This window comes from Schistocerca serialis, chromosome 8 (genome assembly GCF_023864345.2).
Source record: "Schistocerca serialis cubense isolate TAMUIC-IGC-003099 chromosome 8, iqSchSeri2.2, whole genome shotgun sequence".
NCBI lineage: Eukaryota > Metazoa > Arthropoda > Insecta > Orthoptera > Acrididae > Schistocerca > Schistocerca serialis.
The window spans coordinates 505,127,233-505,153,044 of record NC_064645.1 but is presented as its reverse complement, the minus strand read 5'-3'; the positions used below and the strand labels follow the sequence as shown (position 1 = coordinate 505,153,044).

General features: G+C 38.4%; 1 protein-coding gene across 1 annotated transcript in view; it reads right to left on the bottom strand.

Annotated features, from left to right (window-relative positions):
• LOC126417095 (neural-cadherin-like) overlaps positions 1–25,812 on the bottom strand; it is a 304,885-nt gene that overhangs the window by 13,978 nt on the left and 265,095 nt on the right. Inside the window, exons 23-24 of the mRNA XM_050084990.1 lie at positions 19,965–20,151; positions 8,832–9,021 (exon numbers count right to left, since the gene is read on the bottom strand). Coding sequence (XP_049940947.1) covers positions 8,832–9,021; positions 19,965–20,151 — 377 coding nt within the window. The remainder of the gene's footprint in view (positions 1–8,831; positions 9,022–19,964; positions 20,152–25,812) is intronic.

The window sequence follows — 25,812 nt, the reverse complement described above, 5'->3', positions numbered from 1 at the left end:
TTAGTGGGGCGCGCTCTAGTGGGAAAGTTGTGTATGCGTTGACTACGTGGAACTATGTACACAACAATATCAAAGTTAAAATCGATCTGTTCTGAGCAATGTTACTATCCCTCAGAATTTCAACCAACACATCTGACCGCAGTACATCTTTTATAAATTATTCACTAATATCTCCCTGCTAGTAAAAGGTTTTGGATTAACATTATTATGTCGTGCTGTTGGGTTAAAGAGCGATGATGTCTAACAACCTCCTATTGATGCCACTGAGCCACACTCAAAATTAATGGCTCTACATTGCCCACACTCTGGTGGAACTTACTACTGTGACATAATTGTCTGTATTGAAAGGGATACACGATGTGAGGAGAAGGAGCAAGAACACTGGGGAAAAAATGTCATAATGATGCTGGGGTGTGCCACTATGAACTCTGCCTTTTGGTCTCTGGGGCATACTAAAAAATCCATCACTCATTGCCAATGATAACAGAGTTCAAAAAATTAGAATCATTTACATACACTTCTAAAAGTTCTTGACACTGAAGCACTTGCATATCCTTTTGTTCATCAGTCAACATTTTTGGGACTAGTTTGGCACACACCTTTTTTATGTTTAGAGTTTCTGCTATCAATTGAAGGCTCAACCCTCTGACAGAATTCAACAATCATGCCCATGCATCACATTTTCATCAATTTGGGAGGATGATGATGTTCACTGTGGGGTTTGTATGGGACTTCCACTTGGCCCTCATTTAACAACTTGTGCCAATGTAAAACTCATGATTTGGACTTGCAATTACTCCCAAATGCCTACTGAATTAATGGAAACATTTCAGTAGTGGACTTCCCAAGTTTAAAGTAAAATTTGATAACTTTCTCCACAGAATATTCCATTGCACCATGTGGCATAATCTGAAAATTTGTTCCATGGGAATGCATGTCCTGATTCTAGCAGTTTGGAGGTGACAGAGCAGGCATGTTTTGAAGCTAACACCCCCTTCCACCTAGCTACCAGGTTAGAACACACTATAGTGTATTGGCGTGTCAGAAAAAAATTGATTGCTTTACTTATGGAACTCACCTTGTAACTGTTTAGGGTATCTCTGAAAGTATGTATTTCACTTTTGTCTTTGATCACTGGTAGAAGTTTGTTTTATAATTTAATTCCATTGCACAGCACCCTTTTTTAGGTTTTTCTTCTGGTTTACCTACTGAGATGTAAGTGGCGGGCCAATATGGTTTCACATTCATGTAGACACCTGTTTATTGCCTTCTGGTCAATGTCTTTCCTTATGTGGATCACTGCTGCAAAATGTATTGATATGGAACAGTCAGATTCTCAAAGATTTAAACTGTTCTGTGCAGCCAGCTTGCTTGTTACTTTTTGTTATAATTGGTCAGCTCATGTGTAGTGTTTCGAGAATTTCCACATAAATTCTAGGACCACTTGGCTTTCTACTGTCACGAATATACAGTATTTTAAATATAAGTGTGAGAGAGCCTATCTACTGCTGCTCACCACCTGTCTGTGTGTGCAGGTCCGAAATGTGTAGTGAGCAGATTTTAGACACAGTGGTTGAACAGCACTGACAAGTACTTGTCAGACACACCAAGGTAGTTGTAATGAAAGAACACGGCAGCCCCAAGGAACTTCTGTGCTATTCGGTGCTGTTTTATACCTTTGACTATTGTAGTGGCGAAAAAAACAGTTGAGTTGAAAAAAGATTTTTAGCAACTTTTAACACAGACGTGCTAGAGGCTAGACTTGTTCATGATGTCCGTGGTTGTTAAATCAACTATGTGGTAAATGTATCTTAATTTGTCTCTAATGTGAGACGACATGGGTGACTTAAGAAGTATAGGTGAGAAATAATAATTTTGTTCTTTATGGAAGTTGAAATACACCGACAGTGAACTAAGAGTATTCTTCAAGTACCTACTTATTTCACGAGTAGAGAGGGAGAGCATGAGTCATATATATTCCTTTAACTAGCATCATTCTTCAGAGAAGAAGTTTTTGGAGATTGACGTAGCCGGCTATCCAGAGAAGAAGATCGGCTGTGCATACCAAGTAAGTCTATGCGTGTGAAGGAAGTGAGAAGGTTGCAATCCAACTTCACACAATCTTGTCATCAAAAACATTAGAATGTGGCAACCGATGTGAAAGGACCGAAGGAAAAAAGGAATTTTGAGACAAAAACGAGAGAAAAAGCTATCAAGTGTTGTCATAGCAACCAAGTGTAACAAGACAAAAGAACCACTTCAGGGAATTGAATTCTGCCTAAATATCTGATGGAGAAAATTTGTAAATGTAAATAAGGGAGAAGAAGTGAAAAATCCACAACGAGAAAAACCGGAGAGAAGATCTCCATTTATTAGACTAAGAAGAGATATGCCTAGAATGATACGACTAAGATCTGGTGTGGGGATTATACAGTTCTCACACATCATGGGTACGCTGGCACCAGTTGCTGTTCACTGGTGCTGATTACACATCCGCTCAACAATGCAGCACAAATAGTATGCCAGGTGAGCATAAAACAGAACTTTATTGTATTAATGCAACGTGGTATAAGCCATTGAATGAACATTATTAGTGTAATTATTATAATCAAAGTTAATTTTTAGATGCTCACAAGGGTTAAAGCTTGTAAAATTATGGATCAGGAACAACAAGCTGGAGAAACTTCAGAACCAGGCATGGCTATGAAAATTGGTAAGAAGGGACAGACTGGTCTGAGTTAGTAAATCTAATCAAAGATCAAAATGCTACTTTAAGAAAGGAACTAAGTGCAACTGTAAGTGAAAAAATAGATACCCAGAGTGTTAAATTATACTCAGTAAATGCTCAATTAAATGATAAATTAGATGCCCAGAGTGAAACCTTGAATACTCAAGCACCAATCTAGATTTATTAAGTGCCAAGGTTGATGCACAGAGTAGAAAATTTAGTAATCTGTGCGAAGGCATGGATGCTTTAAAGACTGAATTTGACACTCTAAATGGTAAAGTTGAAAATTTGAAATTAGATTTAAAGAAGGAACTAATTGATGCTTAAGCATTCATGTAACTCAAATGTTAGCTGAATTAAACCAAAAACAGACTAATAATTTTCAGAATTTGACAAAAAAGTTAGAATTGAATATCGAGGAGAAATAAAATAGTGTATAATTAGAGATTAATGAAAAGTTAGGATCATTGGAGGGTGTATGTAAAGCTCAGTTTAATGCTGTAAAGCAGGGGTGGCATACTTTGAAAGACAGCATTGAAAGCATAGAGAATTAATGCCTGTCATTCAGTTTCAAATTACAGGTGCAAGTACTTTAGTAGACAGTGTAGAAAGAAGCTTCAAAGAGAAGATAGCAAGCTCTGATATCATAAATGTAAGTAGTCTGTAGGAGCAGGTAGAGGAAATTATAGACCAGAAAGTCACTGAGGGAATAACATCTGGGAATGCATTGCCTATGGTTTCTTCTGAATTTACTGATACCAAAAAGAGCATAGATAAGCTCTGGAGAGAAGTCAAACTTATCCAGGAATGGGAGACTTTCAAAAGAAGTTTGAAGAGAAATACTAGTCTGCCAGTGCACAAGAAAAGTTAATGTCAGAGCCATGGGACCTGGGCGGAGTCATATATCCCCAAGGGGTGTTAATGTTCTGAGTTAACAGGCCGAGTGATGACCATTGGATCCTGAGTTGTTTTTGGTGTTTCTTCTATAATAGTTTTCCTGCATTGAATTCCTTGCAAATCTTAAACTATTCTATCATCTATTTCAAATATCTTAAACTGTCCTATAATCTTATTAACTAGAAAACTGGATATGACCAAAAAATAAATAAATAAATAAATAAATAAATCCAAGAGAATCACAGAATAAGAAAGAAAGTGATATTGGCATGAAATGAAATGAATAGAGTATTTTATATGAGTATAAAATAGAATAAAATACGAAGAATTAAACAACTATTTTACAGTAGCGTATAGATTTTTATATTTTGTATAGAATATTTTATACCTTTTATGAGATGTGATGTAACTGGGAGGGTTTGTATTCCGTCGAGGACCTCAAGGGTGAAGGTGGGAATGTTTGTTCTGTAGGAGATGATTTAATACCAAACCTCCTCCAGCATCTCACTCAAGTACTTGCGAGGTAGGAATCCTGGGGAAGGAGGATGGGAAGGGTTTCCTGTCTTTGGGGCTATCTTCTTTCTCTTCTTCGATCTTAGCAACCATTTCTATTTATTTCCTTTCTTACTTCTCGTTTGAGGACCTATCTATTTTTTCCCTCTTTCCATATTCACATGTTAGCACAGGGGTTTCTGATGTCGACCATGTCTTCACAGTCTGTTGACACTTGCTGGTGCACCTTGTCTTTTAAATATCCCCACAGAAAGAAATCCAGCAAAATCAAATCCAGTGACCTAGTGGGCCAATTAATAGGGCCACCTCTGCTGATCCACTGATCAGTGTAAACATAGTATAATGCCTGCCTTGCTTTAGTTGCATAATGCGCTAGGCAACTGTTAGGCTGAAACCTCATATGTTGTCTAACGTCCGGGACAACATCCTGGAGTAGTACCAGTAGTTCCTGTCCCAAAAACCTTCAAGATTTGCATCTATTTAACTGCCGATAAAATATGAACCAATGAGTTTATTCCCCATGACACCCTATCATTCATGAACTGACCAAGATGCTGATAATATAATCTAATTGGATAGATATAAAATCTACTCACCAAGTGACAGCAGAAGTGACAGCAGGACAACACACATATAAAAAAGGTTTTACATATGCAAGCTTTCAGAGTCAGTGGCTCCTACTCTGGCAGAAGGGTTGAAGGGAAAGGAAGAAGGGTGAAGGAAATGGACTCAAGAGGTTTAGAAAAAGGAGTGGGGCTCGTAAAAGTCATCACCTGGAACCCCGGATCAGGAGAGACTTACTGGACAGGATGAGAAGACAAGACATTGACTATCAACTTGCCATAACCAGTGGGGTTTGTCTATACTCCAGTAATGTATTTTATGCTGGTTAATGCTACCATGGTTTGTGAATGTAGACTCATTGGAAAATAGTACTTCAACAAAGAACGTGGGGCTTGTTCGCAGTTGTTGACATGCCCATTCACTTGGCACTACCCAATTACGGCAATCGGCACCATGAAGTTCTTGACATGGTGACACGTGGTATGCATGATATTTATGATGATGCAGTATTGTGATAATACTACCTACAGATGTACAGAAATCACAGTGTAAATGCTTGGTGCTTCACTGTGGGTTGTGGTGCACTGTTGCTAGTACAGGCATTTCATTAGCTTCTCCTGTAACCCATTTTCTATGTTTCCTTTTGCTGGCCTGTATGCTGCTCAGACATAAAGGCATTCACAAACTTGTAAAAGAATGAATCAGAGCAGGCTTCCTCCGGAAAATGCTCAGTGTACAAAAGGCAACAGTAGCCTCAGTATTTCTCCTACATTCTCCACAAGTCAGAATCATTTCAGGTTTTTTTTCTGTGGTTGCAACATTCATCCTCCACATGATAAGTGGGTGTGCAGGCAATAAACACTGCACAAGTATTGCACTATCTGCCACCTGTTATATGTTTTCATGATATGTGAGCTCTGGTCTCAGTGCACTGCCCATCATGATACTTCGTATTTGCTACATGGCCATGGTGGTGCATCGAATGGTCACCTGTTCGATATGTCAAGGGAATATAATGTTGCGAATGGCATTTTCAATTATAAGTTATGAAATACTGACCTGTCCTACCCTCGCACCAGTTGGGGTCCTATGTGCCATTGGATATTCAAAGGCCATTGAGAAGCATTTCATAATTGCAATTGTGTACCGATTTCTATTCCTCCAATTACTGTGCCATCTGTTATGAAATGGAAAAATGCTTCAGGCAAAATGTATCTAGATTTTGCCATAGAATCATAATCTGCCATATAAAAGTGGGTGTTCCCACTGAAGATTTCAAAGCAAAGGTGCTCCCCCCCCCCCCCACCACCACCACCCATGCACATGATGGGTTGGTGTGTCAAATGTGGTTACTGGATGTGAGGGGGAAAAAAAAAATGTAATTATAACTTTTTTGATACAATATGTAGTTTTTGAGATGTTTTAATGTCTTCAGTTAAAATGAACACCACGTGTGTGCGCGCGCGCGCGCGCGCGCGCGCGTGTGTGTGTGTGTGTGTGTGTGTGTGTGTGTGTGTGTGTGTGTGTGTGTGTGTGTGTGTGTAAAGAAGAGTACTGGGCCTGGCACACTTCCTAGAGGGACTCTAATATTAATCATAAACTAAAGATTTTTAATGGTATGATTGAGCTGTTCATCTGAGAGATCTCCACCCAATGCAGTCTATTTTTCAGGTACAAATGAAACCATTTATTTGCTACCACCCTTATTCCTAGAGCAACCAGTTTATTTAGCAGTTCAGAAAATGCCTATTATACGATCTCATTTGCCTAGAGCATCCAGAATAACATTTATAAATTGAGCTTTGCTGATCATGTGCTTTTATTAGACCTGAAACCAAACTTTTCTTTACAAAGAAGACTATTCTTAGTTAAATACCCCACTGGTCTGTTTTTCATTATGGTTTCTGTTAATTTTGAAAATGATGAAAGTAAAGAGATGGCCTGTAACTTTCTGTATTTTCTGGGTTACCTTTCATAAGTCAGGGTCAGGGATTTTCTCTGCCTCGTGATGACTGGGTGTTGTGTGCTGTCCTTAGGTTAGTTAGGTTTAAGTAGTTCTAAGTTCTAGGGGACTAATGACCATAGATGTTAAGTCACATAGTGCTCAGAGCCATTTGAACCATTTCTTTCACAAGTAGAGGCAGTATTTTTGCATGGTTTACCGTCTTTGGGAAGCAACCTGTGCTGAAAGAGTCATTTAGACCATGCACTAAATGTTCTTTGGTACTGTCAATACCTTCCTTCAGCAAGTACACAGGCACTTCATGTATACCTGCTGAGTTTTAATTTTTTAGATTGCACACAACATTGCTTAGTTCTTCTGCAGTGGTGGGTGTCAGGATCACTGTGTTTAGTACACAGTTCAGTTGTCTGTTCAGGCTGTGTTTTGTCAAACTTCTGTGGTTGTTTGGTAGCTGATGGTATGTTGCTCAATTATTGATTTGCAAAGTTTGGTAGTCTTCTTAGAATTATGTACTGTGTTACCATAGGTCTGCAAGTGTGTGCTTACTTTTTTAATTTGTTTTCTGTTTTGTTTCATTTCAAGCTACTTTGATTTTGTTTTCAGCATTATTTATCATTTTGGAATTTTTTGTTGCTAGTAAAATTTCTATTTCTCTTCTGATATGTGTGGTGGTAGTTTTGAAACATATGCTAATTTTGATTATTTTTTTATGCATCTGAGGTGCTTCAGGTTTACAGAGGATTTCTGTATTCCATTGGTCACCCACTTATTTTTGTTTTATGTTATCATGACTCTAAGAACTTTTGGAAACACTTTTCCAAATTTGCATTTAGTTGTGGTAGGAACTTTGAAAACTCTCCATTCATGCTAGTCTCCATATACACATCTTCTCACATTTTCAATCAATGTAAAATCCAGGACAGAACAATGACGGTATTATGAAAAGGATAGACTGGTACTCACTATATAGCTGAGGTGTTAAGAGACAGAGAGGCATAACAAAAAGAATACTAAATATGCAAGCTTTCAGCCAGAGTGCCTTCTCAATAGACATATGCACATACATTCATACTATGAGAGCTCTCCATTCCAAAATTTTCAGTTTGAGCACTGCTTTGTGTTGTTTCACATAATTTCAATGGCACTTCATATATTCTCTAGTGTTTTATGATGGTTTCTTGCTGTTCAAGAGTTGTTTTAGGTCTACTGTCATAGATATCCTTTTTCTTCCAAAGTGATTTGAAATTTCTCATTGCACTATCACAATCCAGAACTAAAGTACTTAAAAGCATTTTCATGCACAAAATTTGCATTGCATTCATTGTTTACATGATTTGTTTTCTTCTTGTGTAGTGTTTCCATAAATAACCTTTGTCCACTTTTTGGAAACAGATGAGATGTTTTGTGGTACTTTTAACATACTTTTTCTTTTATTTATTTATTTATTTATTTTGATCAAACATCAACTGATTACAAAAAAAGGTTTTTTTTGTTCTAGTCTTCTGAATAAGTCAGAACCTTACTTACTAGAGTTACATATTATTGCCTAGGATTATTATCTACACAACTTTTTTCTAAATTTTGTTATACATAGATTAAGGAATTTACAGTTTGTGACACAGTATTCAGATCTGAGATACAAATATTTACAGTTACATACAAGTTTACTAAATTTTGAAACTCATCTATTCAATACACAGGATTGTTTAGGAGCCATAATTTTAATTTCTTTTTTAGTTCTGTAATGGGCAATTTGGAGATATTAGGATGGAAGCAAATCAGTAGTTTTATGCCTGCATAGTGAAGGCTTTTCTCATAAAGTGTTGTTCTATGAGAAAAGACTAGAGGTGTTAATTTTCAGTCCACTAATTATAATTATATGCTTCATGCATGTTCATTTACCTTTGTTATTTCATCATTAAAAAAAAAAAAAAACTATACATGAAATTTTGGCAGGGTTTGATCACTCTATCAGAAACAGGATGTGAGGGAAAAATCAATAAACAAAACATAATTCTCTGAATTCTCAGGTATCATGTCATTCTTGAATCAATGATGAGAAATGTGACAAACTTCCCATTGGCCACCATCTTCCTGTAGTATGTGACCCACAGAACATATAAGCAGCTAACTAATGAACTGCAACTTTAGATAAACAACACTTACCTGCATTCATACTTGTTCCATACGTCATGGCACTTGAAAGGTTCTGGGCAAGCGATATCATCACAGGATGTATTAGATAAACAATTTCTTTCCATATTTTGAGCCAGTGTAGCCTGTGCCCATTGGGTTCCATTCACTGACGGCGGGAGTGGGAGGCTTCTTCCATCAAATCGTATATCATCAATACACCCTTTTTTTTTAAAAAAAGAGGATGTGTATAATCAGATCCAGATACAAATTATGAGAATGTTCAAAGATGGAAGAATTGTTTATGTGCATCAGCTGACAAAAAAAGATAATCAGGTAAAGGGTTGTCAGGCAAACAAATTAAAGAGTTCAGTAGGTATCCTTGAGATTCAAAAGTTAATCGAGACACAAAGGAATTACAGACATTGACTACAAACGGGCATTGATCGAAATCAATGAAGGAAGTTGAAAATTTGTGCTGGGCTGGGATTTGAACCTGGGTCTCCTGCTTATTAGGCAGATGCTCTGACCACTAAGCCATAAGGACACAGTGGTATTGCAACTGCACAGTCTACCCTTGCACACCTCCCATCAGACTCAATTTCTCTACTTATCCACACACTACTAATGTAGCACCCCTGGACCATTATCCTCTTTTATTCATGGCATTTAGCCTATTCCTGTAAGAGTTCAAGCCTGGTGTGCATCTGCACTGAAGAGACCATTGGCCATTTCACATTAATTATATGTGGTGTCTGTTCTTTCGGACTCATGGGAATCGGTGATATGCTGTGAGTATGGTGATAATGGGCAAGGGGTGCTACATTAGTAGTGTACGGATAAGTTGAGAATTTGGATCCGATGGGAGGCATGATAGGGTAGCGCATGCAGTTGCGATGACCACTGTGTCCGATTGGCTTGGTGGTCAGAGCATCTGCCTAGGTAGTAGGAGGCCCAGATTTGAATCCTGGTTCAGCACAATTTTCAACTTTCCCCAATAATTTCAATCAATGCCTGCTTGCAACCAGTGTCAGTAATTCCTTTGTGTCTTAATTCACAATACCTGCTGGATGAAAATGGTGTCTGTTCTTTTCGACACGTCCAAAATGACAGACACCACATAAATTATTAATTGAGAAAGAAGGTGAGAATCATAAATTCAGAACCATTATAAAGGAATTAAGTGCAGCGCAGATGGTAGCTCAGATGGTAGAGCACTTGCCTGCGAAAGGCAAAGGTCCCGAGTCTGAGTCTCAGTCTGGCACACAGTTTTAATCTGCCAGGAAGTTTCTTAATAGGACCTTACTTCATAAGCTGGGCTGAGTTTCCATCTTCACTGTACCAGAAATTTGGGAAAGTAACTAGCTAGAAGTCAACTCCTAAACTGATGAAGATTTACTTTACCTTGTACTGATTGACAGGGACCAAGTAGCGATGGCATTAGTAACTTATTCATTAGGCCAGGCCAAGTTATGACTTGAACTCTATTACAGTGTATGTAATGATTTTCAAGGCCAGTAAAAATCAACCTGCCTTACAGCACTGAAATTTTAAATTCTGATCTATTCATTCAGCACTTAGACTTGACTATAAAGCAGCCTATTACTGGTACCTAATGAAACTGAAATTATATTTTCAAAGAAAAAAAACCATAACTTTAACAATATAAAAGAGGAAAAGAGAAAGATAATTTATACTTCCACAGATATAAATCCCATAGCTTAGAAGATGGTTTTAAGTTAATAAAGATTGAAACATGATTATATTAAGAGTTATCCATAATTTTACAAATTTCAAGAAAAATATTAATGTATTTATCATGATATCATGGTAAGTTGACTAGTCTCTTGTTACTGGTATCTCTGATTAGAGGCTTAACATATTTTGGTTACTCTGCACTGTACAACAACAAAAGAAATAAGGTATTATAAAATGTTACAAGAAGGTTACATTAACATACACTATGAATAGTATTTTGTATGGGTATGGCTAGAATAACCTATGGTAGATAATTTTTTTATTATAAAGGAATCAGATATACTAGTAGTGCAGATTTCATTTTAATTATGATACACTCACTTCACACATATGAGATTATTTATTTTTATGTTTATATTAACGTCCCTAAGGTGCATGATTAAGCAGACTGGAGACAGATCTGTTTAATTCATATCAGTATAGGCATTCTTGCATAGTACTACAATCATCATCATCATCATCAGTGTTCTGTCAAAAGGCAGGTTTTCACATGGTAGTTCTCCAGGCTGTCTGGTCTTCTGTCATCCTCTTCAGGTCTGCATAATTTCCTCTTCCCTTTATGTCATCTGTCATCTTGTATCTCCTTCTTCCTCTCAGTCTTCTCCCAGAAACCAATCCTTCCAAACCATCTGCTAGCAAGCACTCCCTTCTCAATGAATGTCCCAACCAGTTCTTTTTCCTTTCTCTTACAACCTTCAGCAGACATCTTCTCTCACCAACACTTTCCAATACTCTTTCACTACTCACTCTTTCCATCCAGCTTATTCTCTCCATTCTCCTCCACATCCACCTCTCAAATGCTTCTAACCTTTTTTCATCCTCTCGTCTCAGTGTCCATGTTTCTGCCCCATATAGTGACACACCCCAGACAAGACATTTGCCAAGCCTTTTCCTTAGTCCTTTATCTAATTTGCCACATGAGAGTCCCCTATTTCTATTGAATGCCTCCTTCGCTATTCGAGTTTTCACCTCCTGGTGACATCTCAAGTCTTCAGTTACTGTGCTTCCAAGATATTTACATTCACTTACTTGGCTAATGGTAGATTGTCCTATTTATTATTGGACAGTCTGCATCTTGTACTGATGACCATACTCTTTGTATAGGCATTCTTGCATAGTACTACAATATAGTCACCGAATGTGACTGAATGGTTATAACTTTGCATAGACTGCTTATAAAGCAGTATTTGTGCACAAAAAGCACTATAGCTTACTATGGACCAGTACAAAGGGAAGCAGGAAATAAAATGAAACTTCATGGACTGATAGGGTATGTAATATGTATTTACAGCATCAAGTCAAATTTATAAAAAAAACTTGGCAGCATGAGCCCAATGATCAGTATGAGGCTGAACCTGTGCTGCACCAATTTGGTTGTGAAGGATATAAGAAAGCCATTATATCCTCTCCTGTGGCAAGCTGGCTCACAACTGTTGTATCCAATCCTTAATATACTGCATACTGGCACTGTGATGGAGTTGATGACCACACATGTGCTACTGGTGACAGATCTGGGAACCTAGCTGGACATTGAATACCTCAGCATCATGACGACTGTTCATAGAGACAGGGGTCATGTGTGAACAAGCATTGTCCCATTGAAAAATGGCACCACAATACTGTCACATGAGAGATAACACATGAGGATGCAAGATGTCTGTGAAATACTGTTGTGCTATCAGAGTTCCTTTAGTCACAATCAGCCACGATGAGAAATTGTACCTGATGGGTCCCAACACGATGACGCCAGGAGTAATACCTCTGTGCCTCTCCAACGCATTAGGAGAATGGGAACCCTCCCCATGTCACCAACATACTTGCTGTGATGTTCATACAGGGTAGTGAAGAACCACAATCAATTACTTAACACTTTACATCACCATTCTTCAGCGGTCGAAGCTTTCCAGTCATGGCACCACTCCAAACGCAGTTGTTTGTGTTATGGTGTTAACAACAACGTACACATGGGAGAGTACTTATGTAGTCCACCTTCCGCTTTCCTCCAAGAATAGTGCAAAATTACACAGAAGGTTGAAGGGCATCCATTAATTGTTCTCTGATTGCAGGCACGGATGTGGTCAGGTGTGGTCATTGTACGAGCTGACCAGCTGCCCAAATGCAGATCCATAACGGGTCCCTTTTCCAAATTCTATCAGGCACTGCACTGATATCTCTGTCCCACACTAGTACATGGTATCTCCACATTCTTCACAGTGGCCACTCAACATCTGGCACAGTTCACACATCTTATGTATCCTACCATACCTGATAACAACACTAAACATGAGCAACACTAATGCACTCTGGTGGCCATTCTATCTGTCACAGAAGACCACAACTCTTAGTTAGTTACATACCTGCCAATGGCAAATACATGTATGAAGTTACATGTCTTCTGGATGCTTACTTTTTTTAACTGGCAATGTATTAGGAATGAAGAAAATAGGAAAATCCTTTGAAAGAATGCTTTAAACAGTGGAATGCTCAAAACTGAAGCATCATATCAGAAAACTTGAGCCAAAACTTCCAAAAATAAATTGGGAAAGATACATTATTTGTAATGAAGCATATGCATATGATAATGAAAAATACACTTACAGTTTGGAAATATGTGACCAGAGAAGAAAGAAGAAATGAAGATGAATGTTTGTATTACAAAAAGTAAATGGGGAAAAATGTCTGCTGCTCAACACAAGCTTATAATATTTGTATGGATAGTGTTTTATAATTCAGATGCTAAAGAAGGAACTGAGTGAGAGTATACCACAAACTGCCTCAAGGGCTTCTAGAAAAAAAAAAAAGCACTCTGAAGACATATGGACCTTCCAATGTTCCAGCTGATGGAATCAGAAATACTGACCCAACAATTGTGAACACCCTCACAGAATTGCTAAGCTAGGAGAGAGGGGAGATATCAGAACACTTGCTAGCACACAGTGTGGTTTGCACCCAGAAATCCACATGATAATGGAAATTAAGGGCCAGTCAGTTTAACAGCTGTGGTTGTAAAACCAAATATGTTTGTATAATATGCAATACATTACATTGGCTATAATAGATTGGATTACAGAAGCAACAAATTTACATGTTATAGTCTGATTTGCTCAGGGCATGACAGACAGCTTAGATAACATACATGGTAGAGTTCATTGTTGGCTCTTGATGTGAGTTACAAAGACTGAGGATAGAGTGGTTGATTGGGTAAAGACATCTCCTTAGTACAGAACTCATGAGAATTGTTAGGGCTTACACAGGTAAATGTAACAGACTAACAATTGTTTACAGTACATACAAATAACATAACCTTTTGTGTCTGCTCTAATATTAAATTCTTTGCAAATATCTGATGGTTTACCATAGGTAAGGAAGTTAGGAATTTGTGAACTTCTCCAGGAGGAGCTTGCAACAATAATTTACTGCTCAAGAAAAAAGAAGCAAAAGGAATACTGCTTGTTGCTTAAGCCATACGTGGAGTATTGCAGTTCTGGTGGTGGTTGTTGGGATGTTTAAGGGGGACTAAGCAGCGAAGGTCATCAGTCCCCCATTCCAAAAACAGGCGAGACATAAATGCAGTTCTGTGTGAGACATGTACAAATAAAACCTCATTCTCTGCAAAAACCAGCAGCAATATTTTTGAGGTCTCTAACAATGTCACTGTGACAATAAAGAACCTCAAATGAATTTCATTAATACCTGAATGAAAAGTGAAAGGTTAGGATACACATGAGGGGTAAGCATAAAGTTTTAATTATCACTCCAAAAAATAAAGTTACATAATTAATGTTTTGTTTGTTTGCAGATATATGTCTGCAGTCTTGATACACACAGAAACCCCTGTGCCACAGCATGTTTCTAGATGAACCAAAACAAAACAGCACATCCCATTGATGAAGTGGAGTACAGGACAGTGTTTTGTTTTCTGCATGTGAAAGGAAACAGTGCTACAAAAATCCATGTTGAGTTGGTGGAAGTGTATGGCAATGATGCAGCATAATATGACACAATGGTTAGGTAGCATAACACTTCCCCAGTATGGTCAAACAAGTCCGAATAACAAAGAACAAAATGGCAGGCCATCTCTTTGTGAAGAACAGGGGATCACAAGTGAAGTGAAGGTCTATTACTTGAAGACAGGCACATCACAATCATGATGACAGTGGGAAAAGTGAAAATCAGTCAAAGATTAGTTTTCAGCATCTTGAATGACTTTCTGGATGAGCAAAGTTCATCACACAGCAGGTTCTGTGACTAGTTACTTGTAGTTAAAGAGCCCACCAAATGAAGGCAACAGGTGAAATGTTGCAGCTGTGTCAAGCACTTGATTGATTTCTTTAGCTGCTCTTAACCATGAAGAAGTTCTGAATGTATTGCAATGACCTTGAGGCAAAGGAGAAATGCAAACAATGGAAACACGTGCACTGACCACCACCAAAAGAGGTGAAGCTGCAATTATCATTTTTAGCATTTTTGGTCTGGCATGGTGTGGTAGTGTGGTAATAGCAGATTACACTTGTAAAAGGAAAGCCTGTCACAGCAGTATGCTACTGAAGTCTGTTGTTGAGGGTATGAGAGGCTGTCAAGATGAAGCATTGCAGAAAGCCAGTGTAGTATTACCCTTCCACACATCACTATTAAAATTCTCTGTCTCTGCAGAAGTTCTGAAAGCTTTATGAGGTGTAAGATATACAAAAGAAAAACTTTTTTGTTATCTTCATTTTCTCTTGTTGGTGGCTCCAGTTCTTGCGTCTAGGGGTACATTTTTGCTGCTGAAATTTTGACTTACTGGGTTCCAGATGACTAAATAACTATTGAAGTATTATCTGTTGCTATGATTTTCTTTTATTTTATCCCATTCTTCTATCTCACACTGACTTCACAATCTCCATTTTCATACAACCATCAATTGCATTGCTGTAGATAAAATTAAAAAATGTGCATTTCCATCAGAGGCATGCCCACTACTCCTCACTTTCTGCTGTACTCACAATATTCCAAACTGTTTACAAAGCAAAAGAGCTTACAAAGTTTCTTGACAAAAGTAGAATCTTTACCAACATATAACATTATTATATAAATTAATCCAGAAATAAATTTAATAATTAGCATTAGACTGCGCATTTAATAATATGAATTTTAAATACGCCAGATATTTCATAATTCCAAATATTCCTACAAGAAGAACAATTTTAGATGTACCAATTGTAACAGCTTAATTTCTTTTTATATATTTTATCCTGAAATATAATGGATCATACAGAAAATCAAATGAAATTCATTCAATGAAACAGCTGAGAATGTTAACCTATGTAAGGTTTAAGATACCTTTTGGTATCGCCTATTTCTAAAAAAGAAGGTAATGTTAGAGGAGGGTGTCCCTTTGCACCAGCCAGGGGTGTCTTTTCTCTAAGACATTGTCCCACCTCATTCTGGATTACCAAATTTTGTGCCCCTGCCCCCCCCCCCCCCCCTCCACCCTTAAATTCTTCTACCATGACATCTAGTGACGTTTTCCTCCTACCATGGCATCTAGTGAATTCTCCCTCTTTCCTCAGATGAAGAAACCAGTCTGTGGTAGCATTTCCAGAATGATGATGAAGTTATTTTCAAAGTGGAATATTTCCTGAAAAGCCAAAATACGGACTTCCACAACTAGGATCTCCAAAAAGTCACCAGTCATTGGGAAAAATGTGCCACATTGACAGGTCAGTATGTAAAGCAGGATTAACACTCTCACCAAGTTTTGTGGTCACAGCCTGGTTTTTTAAAGGCGATAATTACAATTTATGATTATTGCTGGTATACAGATCTCGTGCAGGTTACACTGCATGAGATGATACTGGTTAAATGAGAAGGAATGGAAGAGAGACCAGTGTCTAGATTATTCTCATAAAATAAATACGAGGGCCGTTCAGAAAGTAACCTCCGGTTGATTTAAAAAAATACACCAAGTTAAATAAAAATATTTTAATATATACATCTTACAACTACATCTTTGCACTATTTTTCTACATAGTCTCCATAGCGATTGAGGCACTTATCGTATCTCTTCACAAGCTTTGAAATTCCTTCTGCATAAAAATCACCCGCTTGTGCCTGGAGCCAGCCTGTGACCGCATCTTTGAGCTCTTCGTCGTCATCAAACCGCTGTGACCCGAGCCATTTCTTCAAATGCATGAAGAGGTGATAATCACTTGGCGCCAGGTCTGGGCTGTAAGGTGGATGGTTGATAATGTCCCACTTGAAGGACTCAAGAAGGGCCGTTGTTCTGCGAGCAGAGTGAGGACGGGCGTTATCGTGCAAAAAAACGATACCGGAAGTCAGCATACCACGGCGTTTGTTCTGTATAGCCCGTCGTAACTTTTCTATTGTTTCACAGTACACGTCTTGATTAATGGTCGTACCACGTTCCATGAATTCAACCAACAACACCCCTTTGGCATCCCAAAACACCGTTGCCATCAGTTTTCTGGCAGAAAAATCTTGCGAGGCTTTTCTTGGTTTGGTAGGCGAATTTGAATGTGACCACATCTTTGATTGTTCTTTTGTCTCAGGGTTCACGTACTTAATCCAGGTTTCGTCACCGGTCACGATTGTGTTTAACAATGGTTCTCCTTCGTCCTCATAACGTGACAGAAAGTCTAATGCAGAGGCCATTCTTTGAGTTTTGTGGTGGTCGGTAAGAATTTTGGGCACCCATCGTGCACAGAACTTACGGTAACCCAATCTTGCTGTCACTATCTCGTACAAAAGAGTCTTAGAAATCTGTGGAAAACCAGTAGACAACTCTGACATTGAGAAACGTCGATTTTCATGAACTTTTGCATCAACTGTCTGAACGAGTTCGTCAGTCACCAATGATGGTCTACCACTCCTCTCTTCATCATGAACATTTTCTCGTCCACTTTTAAATAAACGTACCCATTCACGGACAACTCCTTCACTCATAACTCTTGGTCTGTACACGGCACAAAGCTCACGATGAATAGCTGCTGCAGAATATCCTTTGGCTGTAAAAAACCTTATGACAGTACGCACTTCACATTTGGCGGGGTTTTCTATTGCAGCACACATTTCAAACTGCCACAAAAACTAAACTAGTGCAGGTACGACGTTCACTCGACCATGGCTTGATGCCGACTGACCTGTTGAGTGCGTGAACGCACAGATGGCGTCGCTACTCCCCCCACAACCCGCACTGTGACCAATCGGAGGTTACTTTCTGAACCGCCCTCGTATGTTACACTGTAACAAGTAAACAAACTGAGCCTGCTTCATAGGTAAATGAGCAAGGGATTGATGCACATTACTGAGGAAGGTCCTTAATGTCTTATCTGAAATACTACAGTGGTTCACAAGACTGAAACTATGTGCACTAATGGAACAAAATAATTAAAGTTATCAGTGACTAATTATGAATATGATTAAGAGATTATTGATTATGTGTATTAATAACAATAATACTTATCCTTTCAATTCAGAATACAAATGGGATTATAAATAGTATGGATACTCTTTTAGAGAAATATTGCAACTGATCAAATAATAAATATCCACAGTGCTTATATAAGCCAAACCATATTGCTGTCATATGCAGATTGTTCAGATGGTTTCAGAGAAGTATCTTCAGCCTCAGGCATTCTCTTTGTTATGGCTAACTAAAGAGAGTATGGTTGCATAAGGTAAATTATGGGAGGAAGGCCTTATCTATGAGGGCTATCCACAAAGTAGATTACGTTTTGGAATTAAAAATAAATAAAGTATTGGAATTTTTTTAAATTATGTACAGATGAAAGCCACACTTAAATACTACTTTTCTACATAGTTGCCATTTAAATTAAGGCACTTATCATAGCAATGGATGAGCTTGGAAATTCCTTCGTCGTAAAATTCGGCCGCCTGCACCTTCAACCACGTGGTTACCTCTTCTTGAAGCTGTGCGTCGTCATCAAAACGCTGCATAGCCAACCACTTCTTCATTGCTGGGAATAAGTGGAAGTCGCTCGGTGCCAGGTCGGGACTGTACGGCAGATGAGGAAACAACTCCCACTTAAAAGATTCGAGAACTTCATGAGTGGCATTTGCCGTGTGGGCCCGGGCGTTGTTGTGAATCAGCAAGATCTTTGAGCCCAACTTTCCCCTGCGCTTGTTTTGTATTGCTCTTCTGAGGTTGTGCAGAGTTTGGCAATACCTTTGAGAGTTTATTGTAGTGCCTCTTTCCAGGAAATCCACAAAAATCACACCTTTTCTGTCCCAAAAGACAGTCGCCATCACCTTCCTTGCCGACATTGTCTGCATGCATTTCTTGGGTTTTTGGGGGGAATTTGTGTGCCCCCACTGCATTGACTGCAATTTTGTCTCGCAGTTCACATGCTTAACCCATGTTTCGTCACCAGTAATGATGCGATCGAGTAATGAGTTGCCATCTTTCTTGTAAGCGTCCAAAAACGTTAATGCTGCAGCCATTCGCTGATTTTTGTGAATCTCTGTCAAGATTTTTGGTATCCATCTTGCACAAAACTTGTGGTAACCAAGCTTTTCGGTAATGATTTCGTGCAACAAACTTTGTGAAATTTGTGGAAAACTCATAGAGAGTTCCGTTATTGTGAAATTACGGTTTTCACGGACCGTGGCATTGACTTTTTCTACAAGTTCAGCAGTCACTACGCTGGGTCTTCCACTTTGCTCTTCATCGTGAATGTTAGTTTGGCCATTTTTAAATTTTATGACCCATTGACACACTCCACCTTCAGTGATTATGTTGTCCCCAAACACTTCACAAAGCTGCCGATAGATTTCTATCAGTGTACAGTCTATTGCAGTCAGAAACCTTATTGCAGCACGCACTTCACACTTCGCGGCATTTTCAATTAACGCTGACATTTCAAACTGTCACAGTAACTCAACGGAGTACAGCACGAACCTCTTACTAGCACGGCAGGATGCCGACTGAGTGGCGGAATGCCATGACAGCAAGATGACCGTGCTAGCCCCGCCCCTAACGGACAGAAACGAAAACGTAATGTAGTTTGTGGATAGCCCTCGTATTATACCACAATGCATAGGAATTCATGGATCTCTCTGCATCTGCATGCAAACCACTCCTCTTGATGATACACCTAGTATGTTAAGTTTTAAAACCTGCATAGTCCTGTTTTGGAAAATGAAATATTATTCACTGCAGAGTATATAGAGGCACCAGGTAAAATTAGTTCTGAACTATGTGATAATGCATCTAGACTATAAACTGATGGTATTTCTTAGTTGCTGAAGATGAAAAAATAAGTTGTTCTCTTTAAGAATGAAGTACAAAATATTGCAACATGCAGCAGATAACATGGCAGTCATACTGCTATAGTCATTCCTAATGGGATAGCTTTTTGCATTTGTAATATATCTCATAGTATTTACCATTCTGAAAATCTTCAAAGAGATGAAACATTTTCAAGTTTCCAATTTCTTTATGTCCAGCTGCATATAACTCATTTTGTTTGCCAATTAAGATCCAGTGATTGCTTTCAAGGAAAAAGCATTCATTGTAATACCGCCCTTCACCAATGTCGAGTTGCAAAATGGCTGTGAACCCATACAGCAAAACCTGTGAAATTTGATGGGCTTTATTTAACATCTGTGAAAAATCACAACACGAAAAAGTTAAGTTTACTTACATAATTGAAGATGCTGTTGTCTCGTTATTTTATCTCAAAACTGGAGAGTGAGTAATGTGGAAAATGTGCTGGGCAGTTATGATGATCCCTTGCAGGGGCACACTTATGCGTAAAGTACGCCATCCACAGATAATGTTGTCTTTTACTGTTCCATTATTGTTTTACAATTGCAAAGCCATACCTGTTCCTTCATTATCGCTTCAGCTAACAGTGTTAAATTGTGCTGTGTTCAAGTGAGCAGAGCAGTAATATACAATAAACAATCAGCTAGGTGAGAAAAAATTTATGAGCCATGCAAGAAAATGACCTAGATTCTGAGCTAGTGGCACAATCGCACAATAAGACAGTTGTCTATTATATAATTAGCAATCAAGTAAGTGGTTGGCTGGGGTCTGATGCAACTGCATTGTTTAACGCTTCACTGGGTCATTACTGTGGGATAACACTTATGCTTGGCACAGTGATAAAAATTAAATTAAATAGTGATTTAGCTCATATAATGCAAATTTATTTTTTTGTCATTTAGTTAAACTAAGATTAAACTCTGATTTTGTCACACATGTTTACCTTTGGAACATGAAGACAGCTGTTCAAACAATGGGAAGTCCAGAATGAAATAATGACAATATTATCAAAAGAACACATTGCCACTCATCATGTAGTATCAATCAATGTTGATCCACAAATAGGCACAATAGAGAGACGGTCAAACAAGTAAACACACACACACACACACACACACACACACACACACACACACACACACAGACTACTCTTTCTGGCTAGTGTGGCCAGAACAGAGACAGTGGTCATACGAATTGCATTTGCATGACTGTGTGTGTGTACGTTGTCTAATTTGGAAGAAGGCCTTTTGGCCAAAACCTTACTTCTTTGGCAGTCTTTTTGCTGAGCGTGCTCGCTCAAGGGTAAATATGCACCTACTCGTAGAGCTCTAATGTGACGTATATTTGTCATATGACAACAAAACTTAGAAGATATGCTAATGTGTTCATGCAGAACTAATTTATGCTGGAAAAATTCCAGTTTTGGCCACCAGGAGCAAATCTGGCACTTAACACAGTTTGTTTGAAGGTATGATATCCATACTGTCATTTGACAAGCCATAACGTGAGTCAACAGTATGGCTATTGAGAAGACAGGCTGTGTGCTTTTAGCAAAATTGTTTTATATGAACAGCAGTAATTACAGTGCTGCCTGGGCAGTTTATTGCTGACTGAAAGGTCTGTGGAGAGGCCCAATGTCATTAGATGGTTGAAGGAAGATGATAATGAAATTCAAAAACATGGGTTGCAAACTACTATTGATCAATTTCTTTTGCAGATGCAGCATTTTGTTGACGTCTCTGGTGGCTGTATTAAATAAATTGTGTATGCAGCCGTTAATAATAACTTTGACCTTTTCTGCCCATGTCCCATTCCTAATGCATTACATATGGAAACATTTCTGTATGTCTGTCTTCCATTCGCAGCACCAGACTTACATCTGGTGGCCAAAATTGGAACTTTTTTTTTCAGCATAAATCAATTCTGCATTAATGCATTAGCACATCTACCAAGTTTTGCTGCCATATGATAATTACAGCCCTTACTGGACCTCTGTGAGTAGATGCACTTTAATTTAACCACTTGGTATTAAAGATGAGTTGCAACATGGCGTCCGGTACAGTTGTTTATAGTGAGAAAGTGAACAAAAGTTATAGTTGTGTGGTGAAAAACGGAACATACATAAATTATAACAGTGAAATAGTGAAGCTAAATGAACGTGTATCAAGCCTGCAATTAATTGTAGATGTACTAAGGCGGGACATTGCGCATTTAGAAAATGAAAATGCCGAACTGAAAAAGGCGCGTAATATCCCGATCGCCAAAGCAAGTAAAACACGGAACTGGGAGCACAGGACTAGCATGATCACGGAAGAAAGAAGCGAAAAGGTGATAAATACAACGAATGGAACGAACTGCGGCAATAAAAGCAGTTTCAGTGTCCTACCTACAATAAACGAGTGCTCTGAAGTGGATATAGGCCTAAAGGCAGAAACAACAAGGCAACATATGTTTACTAGGCCTAAAAGGGTTGGTCGTGTGAAATTCAGTGACTGTAGAATTACTGTGGTAACAAAAAACTGTTTTCATGCACTAGATTCAGATATAAATGTGGAATCCACGGAAAACTGTGACGACAACAACACGCCGAATCTATATAGTGACAAGCACATGAGCAGAAACTTCTGCAATAAACGTGAAGACAAACTCAAAGTGAAAATATTCTCTGATAGCCATGGACGTGAGATCGCAAAAATACTACGTTACAGTCATTGTATACAAGCAATTAGCATTGTCAAACCAGGTGCACCCATCCAAGAACTCGTTAGAAACATAGAAACTGAAAATGATCGTCATATTGTCGTCATAGCAGGAGCCAATAATGTATATAAAAACGACCTCCACAGTGCAACACGAAACCTTAAAGCAATACTAAATTCAACAGGAGAGAAATCAGTTTTTGTAGTCGGAATTCCACATAGGCATGACCTTTCGGTATGGTCATGTGTGAACGTGGAAATCATAAAAGCAAACAGGCAATACTCAAAGATTTGCAGGGCCTACCAAAATGCATATTTTATAAGTATGGACTCCTTGCAAAGAGACTGTTACACGAGACATGGCATGCACCTTAATAACAGAGGCAAGAAGATTCTGTGCCAAAACATCAGCATGATACTGAAAGCATCTGACAACCAAGAAGTAATTGCTGCTCTTCCAGTTCCTTGCTTGACGCAAGCAGAGCCTGAAGAAATGTTTACTTCTATTGCAGCAGTAGAAGTAGAGGTGGAAGCAGCAATTGTACCTACACACATAACAAATGCTGCAGCAGCAATACCTACCACACTTCAGCAACAGGATTCAACAGCAGCAGAAGATGAAGCAACATCCAAATCTCCACTGTCACCAGTTGCCACAACAATGCCTACAGCAGCAGCAGCAGTACCTATCACACTTCACCAGCAAGATTCAACAGCAGGAGAAGAAGAAGCAACCACCTTATCTCCTCAGTCACCAGGTGCCACAACAGTGCCTCCAGACACCATAACAGCAGTTACATCAACTCCTCTAGTAGCAGCTTCATCAACAATATCATCACAAGGAGGGAAGAGTAGGTATACAACAGTAGATGGGCTACCACTCCAAGTGAACAATTTTTTAGTAAAAGGCAACAAGAGGCAGAAATCCAAAAGATAAGCCCTGAAAAACGTTTGAAAACCAATCACCATAGTGTTCAGCGTGTTAGCAATAAGAGCATGGATCTTAAAATATGTTACCTTAACGTTCAAGGACTGAAAGATAAAGAACTTATCATAAATGAGTTTGGACTTGATAACCAGTTTGATATTTTTTGTCTGAGTGAACACTGGGCTAATGAGAATGAACTTGCAGTTGCCAAATTTGACAATTTTAGTATAGTAAATAGCTACTGTAGGAAAAAGCACATTAGAGGTGGTGTGGCAATTTATTCCAACCAGTCACTCAATTGTACAATAACCAAACTAGACCTAAATTCCTTGTGTGATGAACAGCACTTTGAAGTTACGGGTATAATCATTAATAGTCATAAGCTAATAGTAGTATCCATGTACAGATCACCAAAGGGAAGCATTAACATATTTTTAGAAAAAATGGACATGCTATTGAGTGAATTAAGTAATATTAAATGGCTACATTATGATATTGCAATAGGAGGTGATTTGAATGCTGATTTTGATGTTACTAAATGTAAGGGTAGTGTTGCAGATCTGGAAAACTTGCTAAGACAATACAATTTACATCATGTTAATAACAGGCCCACAAGAAACAAAGCATGTTTAGATAACATCTTTGTAAACTTCAAGACCACTGAAAACACATGCGAAGTTGTAGTGTTCCCATTCTCTGACCATGACTCCGTATCTCTAAATTATGCAAGTAAAATTCCCCTCAATAGGTGCAATGCAAACAGACCTGTCCCAACAGTTGTGATTACCAGACCCATAACTGAGGATAAAATTAAAACATTTCGTAATTCCCTTGCTGACAGAGACTGGTTTGGCCATTGTAGTGTCGATGGACATTACACATCAAGTGATGATCTTCCAGCCAAAATAATATTTGATAGATTTTTTAATGCATTCTTGACCCTATTTAACCATAGTATTCCCATAAAGAAAATAAAAATAATGGACAGCAGCCACAAATCCAGATCTCAAAACAGACAAAATATATGGTACACTAAACAGCTGACAGATCTAAAGAAACAAGTTTTGTTACTGTACAACATATACAATAGTATGAAGTCTGACTGTGCCAAATCAGCCTATGTGGAATGCAGGAATGAATACAAAAAAGCCATCCTGCAAGCCAAAAAAACCTACAATGCCAACAGCATACATAATTCCACCAATAAATGCAAAACTGCATGGAAAGTAATTAACAGTGCTGCCAGAGATACTAAAAAAGACAAAATTAATATCCCACCACAAACACTCAATGAGTTTTTTATTAATTCAGTGAAAGAAATAGGAGACGCACTTATCAAACCAGACATTAGTCGATCAGAGTTACTCTCCCAAAATTGGGGTAGACAGTCACTAAATACAAGCATGGTAACCTTCTCTGAAGTATCGCCTAGATATGTACAAGGGGTCATAAAACAACTGAAATCATCTGATAGCTTAGATATATATGGCATATCATCCAACCTGCTAAAAAAAGTGTGTGACTGCATTCTCTACCCCTTAACCCATTGTATAAACAAGTGCTTACTTGAGGGATATTTTCCTGATGAGTTAAAACTGTCTAGGATCGTCCCAGTATACAAAAAGGGAGATAAAGACTCTCCATCTAGCTACAGGCCTATTTCAATAGTACCCACATTCTCCAAGGTAATAGAATGCATCATGTACCAACAATTATCATCTCACTTTGAGAATCTAGGAATAATTAATGCTACACAATACGGGTTTAGGAAGAATCTGTCGACCATTGATGCAATCAACACGGTAGTCAGTTACATCCTCAAAGTTTTTGAGAACAAAGGCTTTGCTCAGGTCTCATTCTGTGACCTAAGCAAGGCCTTCGACTGTGTTGAGCACATGCCACTACTAGAGAAACTAGAATACTACGGCATCAAAGAAAACAGTCTCAGACTATTAAAAGCTTATCTCAACAACCGTAAACAGGTAGTTTGTGTTGGTAAGGAAATGTCAAACATAGAAAATGTTAGAGTAGGTGTGCCTCAGGGATCTGTACTGGGGCCCTTCCTGTTTCTGATAATGATCAATGACCTCCCCTCGTTTATTAGATCCACCACTGTATTGTATGCAGATGATACGACTTTTCTCCATAGCAGTAACAGTCTTAATGATCTTAAAACCTGTGCTGAAAATACACTCACTCATGCAGCATATTGGTTCAGAGCAAATAGTTTCCTGCTAAATGAAAATAAAACTCAGCAGATAATCTTCACTCTAAGAGACAAGCCACTATCTGATGACCCTAGTTCTGTTAAATTCCTGGGAGTTTATTTAGACGAAAAGT